At 52.1% G+C, this 4,636-nt stretch overlaps 1 protein-coding gene across 1 annotated transcript; it reads left to right on the top strand.

Moving 5' to 3' along the window:
- The first annotated feature begins 1,616 nt into the window (after nucleotides 1-1,616).
- Nucleotides 1,617-4,343, top strand: LOC131381874 (uncharacterized). Its single transcript, XM_058430909.1, has 2 exons — nucleotides 1,617-2,730; nucleotides 4,284-4,343. Exons 1-2 carry the CDS (start codon nucleotides 2,170-2,172, stop codon nucleotides 4,341-4,343), a joined length of 621 nt encoding a protein of 206 aa, XP_058286892.1. The 5' UTR covers nucleotides 1,617-2,169.
- Nucleotides 4,344-4,636: the final 293 nt, after the last annotated feature.

Below are 4,636 nucleotides of genomic sequence, written 5' to 3'. Positions count from 1 at the left end.
TTTCCTCATACGTGTAGGGTTAGAGCGGGGAAGACCTTGAGAGTTGTCTCTCTTAGCATTGTACATCGGGCTACAGTGGAGGGGAATCTGTCCCCAAAAACGGCAGAGTGGGAATATTCTGACCCTTCTGAGCACGCCTGACAGTGTGAGCCATGGAGAATGCAGACATTTTTCAGCAACAGAACATAACTGTCAATGGATGTGTTACAGCTATTTTAGTGATTTCTCCCCTCCTGGAGAAAAGCCATTTTCAAGCCCATTGCTTGCAATGCATCAAGTGATGAAATACAGATAACAAATTGTGCATTTGTTTGGCTTCATGCTTATTACACCCCCGGTTCTGGAAAGCATTGCACTTAGCCCCTTAATAATCCCTCTCCTGAGATCAATTACTAGGATTTATCTGGTTCCTCAAGCATAAAAGTGTTTTATTGTTTTTACTTTTGCTCCAAGTGAAGTGTGAGTGGGTAGGCCAGGTTTAAAGGGACTGTCCCAGGCAAGAATGTGAAGCTGGGATCATTGGCCCTGCTTTTACTGTCTACCAGGTCCTCATGACCAGGAAAGGGGGGAATATTTGGAAGCCACTTCCCTGGGGAGGCACCAGGTCCAGATGTCCTCATCTCTGGCTATTTGCATGTACGTAGAACACAGGTCTGCAGGTGCCTAGGAAGGTGGGTGCTGCTCCAGGGGAGAGGCTGGAAAGCAGAACCAAGTTACCCTCTCAGACCAAATCGTTTTTCCTCTAGAGTTTCACTGTAATCCAAACCAGTTGAACATTTGAGAAGAACTGGGTACCATGAAAAGGGGTAATGGAATTAGCTTTCATGTTTTTCCAGGACTCTAAACCATATTTCCTGTCACAACTGTACATTATTAATACAAGGCATCTGTTAGCGCAGAACTGCCTGAAAATGTGCACCCAAAAACCTTACATCTGGTTTCAATAATTTATTTCTGACATTTGTAGTTGGTGGTGGTGGGGAGTGGGGGGAGGATGGGAAAAAAGGGGGAATTAAAGCAAGATGTTGCCTTTAACCCATCAGAAGCTCCTGTTGGAGCCGAAAGCTGGAGTTCTTAACGTGGTTTCTGCATTAGGTAATATAATTATATTAATTTAGCAGCAAATAGCAAGACTCCAGGCCTGGTGGGTGTGGGTGTCCGCTCGCTTTTATCCTGCCTTCTCTGGCTGCAGCAATTAGCTTCCTCTTGCGAAGGGGATTAGGAGGACCACCCCTCAGCAGTGGGGGTTGGGGGGCTCTCTCAGAGCTGTCAGGTGTCATTCGGCTTACCCAGCCCCCCCTCCCCACCACTCCCCGCCCCTGCAATTAACTCCCTCTCCGGCTTTGCCAGCCCCTCACCCGCGCGGAGACAAAGAGGCCTGTTCCCGAGGTGTCCGACCTCCTGCCCCCTTGGCGGGCCCCGCCCGGGTTCCTCCAGCAGGAATCGCCCCAGGCGCTGGGAGCCAGAGCTGGCGGGGTCTGACACCCGCCCCAGACTTTCCACGATCAGGTTTCAGCTCGACTAACGAGGGGGAAAGAAAGAACGCGCGACTTCCGCGGGCCGGAGCCGCGCGGGGGCCCGGGGGAAACGCCGGCCTGGTCTGGGTGGGAGGGGACGCGAAGAGGCTCCGGGCTCGGCCAGTGTCTGCCCCGGGACTGGGCCCTGGGACTAGGCGGGGCACAGGTGTCCCAGGAGGGGGCGCCCTGACTTGACGCGAACGGGCCACCTGTCCCTCCCACGCCTGCGCTGCCACCCGCCCTGCTCCGCCATCGCCTCCCCCAAAGTGCCCCGGGTCCTCCGAGACGTCGTCGTCCGAGATGTTCTGCGGGAGGAACGTCTGCTAAAGCCGGTCCTCGAGTCCCGCCCCGCCTCAGGAGGGGCAGCGCCCGGATTGTCTTAAGTGCAACACTTGCCAAAAGGGGCTCTTTGGGATTTGGGACTTTTTTTCCTAAGCAACGGACGTACCTTTCTAGACTCACCAACTTAGAAACACAGGTTTTCTGTTTGTTTCATTATTAGACCTTCAAAGATCATCACGTCCCACAGCCTCCTCCTTTTCCAGATGAGGGGACTGAAAATCAGAAAGATTTTGCCTTTTGCTCAAGGTCACACAGCTCAAGTTCACTGTGCGGCTGGGACTAGAGGGTCCGAATATTCTGCAGCTATGAAATGAAAAAAATAAGTTTGGCTGGAGGGTGGAGGGCATCCAGGTCTGTCCTGGCCAGCCGGCGGGGAGGCTCAGCCCAGGGTTCAGATTTTCCTGGAGCCAGTCCACCAGCGGTCAGGCCACATGTGAGTAATAAAGAATTGAGTGTTGTGTACTTTAGGCTGGTCTCCCTCTTCCTGGCCCCCTTCCCCGGCCTTAACTTCCTTTTGGAGTCCCTATTGACTTCTGGGTGTCCACCATGGGCCCTGCTGGAAAAATTTCAGCTCCATCCCAGAATAAAAGGAATGAAAACCTGGGGAAAGGAGCCAAGGAGGAAAAGCCACAAATACGCATCTGGCCGAGGCAGAGGGAGCAGCTCCAAGAGCCTGCAGAGATGCACTCTGACTGCTGTTTGCAGAGGTTCAGCTTCCAGAGGCTCGAATGCCCTCCTGGGTCCTGCTCCTGAGAAATCAGAGCAGGCAAGAGAGAAGACCCATGTTCCCCACCAAATTTTCCCTGCTGCCAAGTCCTTCAGGTTTCTGCAGACCATGGGGAAGAGCAAGAACTATGGAGTCAGACAAGAGGTAGATGGAATTCCAACTCCCCAACCCATTAGATGGGGCCTTGAGTAAGTGACTCAACCTCTCTAAGCCTCAGTTTCTTTGCCTGTTACATGAGGGGAACAACAGGACCATTATGAGGACTTATATAACGTGTACTATATAAAGCGCTTAACACAGTTCTTGTACCTAGGACTACATTGTAACTTTTATGGGTTTTAGGCATTTTGGCCTTTGTGGCCATGAGCCCTTCATCAAAAACAAAAATTAAAAAATACAAAAATAGGCCGGGCGCGGTGGCTCACGCTTGTAATCCCAGCACTTTGGGAGGCCGAGGCGGGCGAATCACGAGGTCAGCAGATCGAGACCACGGTGAAACCCCGTCTCTACTAAAAAATATAAAAAATTAGCCGGGCGTGGTGGCGGGCGCCTGTAGTCCCAGCTACTCGGAGAGGCTGAGGCAGGAGAATGGCGTGAACCCGGGAGGCGGAGCTTGCAGTGAGCCGAGATCGCGCCCGCCCCCCCCAGCGTGGGGGAAAGAGCAAGACTCCGTCTCAAAAAAAAAAAAAAAAAAAAAAAATACAAAAATATTTTATGGCTGCATTTGTATAAAGATGAACATAATAATATTATGTAGTAAAGCTTTTTTTTTTTTTTTTTTTTGAAATGGAGTTTTGCTCTGTGACCCAGGCTGGAATGCAGTGGCACGATCTTGGCTCACTGAAACCTCTGCCTACTGGGTTCAAGTGATTCTCCTGCCTCAGCCTCCCAAGTAGCTGGGATTACAGGCACCTGCCACCATGCCTGGCTAATTTTTGTATTTTTAGTAGAGACGGGGTTTCACCATGTTGGCCAGGCTGCTCTCGAACTCCTGGCCTGAAGTGATCTACCCGCCTTGGCTTCCCAAAGTGCTGGGATTACAGGCTTGAGCCACCGTGCCCGGCCAGTACTAAAGCATTTTTTAATCTAAAAATATTATATATTGTTTTGTTTCTACAAAGAAATTAAAACATTTCCATGGGCCCCCAAAAGCACTGTGGGCCCTCGGCACTGTGCCTAATGGATGTCAGCCCTGCTTGTCTCCCAGCTCAGGATCTGCTTTTAGGGTAGCCCAAACAAAGACACAGGGGCATGTCTATGATGTGTGAGGAGCCCCAGCAAAGAGACAACTGAGAGAAGAGTGTAATGAGTGAGGGTGAGGGGAAGGAGGAGAGAAATAGCTTTCATAAACTCAGCCTCCTCCCAATCCTCTCGCCATCACATGCGGTTGCTGTTGCAGCCCTCCCTGCAGCATCTGTCAGGACCGCGCTTCCCGTTTGTTAGGTCTGCCCTCTGCGCCATCGGCCCTCTATCTCCACTCCCTCTGCTCATACCCGGGCAGGTAGGTAGTGTAAAGCCTACCTTCCTCTATAGGCTCCTCTCAGTAGTTCCTCTTCACAAATGGGCATTTGTCCGGCCAGGATTCTAGTCCCTCTTGCCAGGGGGAGATCCCAGGCTTTGGGGCAACACTGCCGTAGCCTCCTGAGCCCCACGTGTGGAATACCTGGCCATGCCTTCCCACCCACTTTTCTCCTCAGGGCAGGCCCACCTCTGGGGTACTTTTCAACTGCAGAGAGCCTCAGAAAGAGTGGACATGAGAGAAAAAGGCGCTCTCCTGCATGATACGAGCTTTTCTTCCATCTGAAGTCACAAGGCTGGGTCATACAGTCAGTCCCTGGGGGCACATTGCTCTTAGGATTCGCTCCTAGCTACCAGGCAACTGGCAGAGACTAAACAGCGTATGTTTCTAAAGAGGGAGTGGCTGGTGTTTATCAAAGACTGATGCGTGGGCTCCAGCGGCCTCTCCAGGCAGTGGCTGAGGCCTGTCCTGTGCTCTGGGAAAGCAGGAAGTCCCCGGCTGGGCTGGGGCTTGCTGGCTTTGCAGGAGCAC

This window comes from Hylobates moloch, unplaced genomic scaffold (genome assembly GCF_009828535.3).
Source record: "Hylobates moloch isolate HMO894 unplaced genomic scaffold, HMol_V3 SCAFFOLD_18, whole genome shotgun sequence".
Lineage (NCBI taxonomy): Eukaryota > Metazoa > Chordata > Mammalia > Primates > Hylobatidae > Hylobates > Hylobates moloch.
Note: the sequence above shows the minus strand (reverse complement) of the source record. Positions and strands in the feature narration are given on the sequence as shown.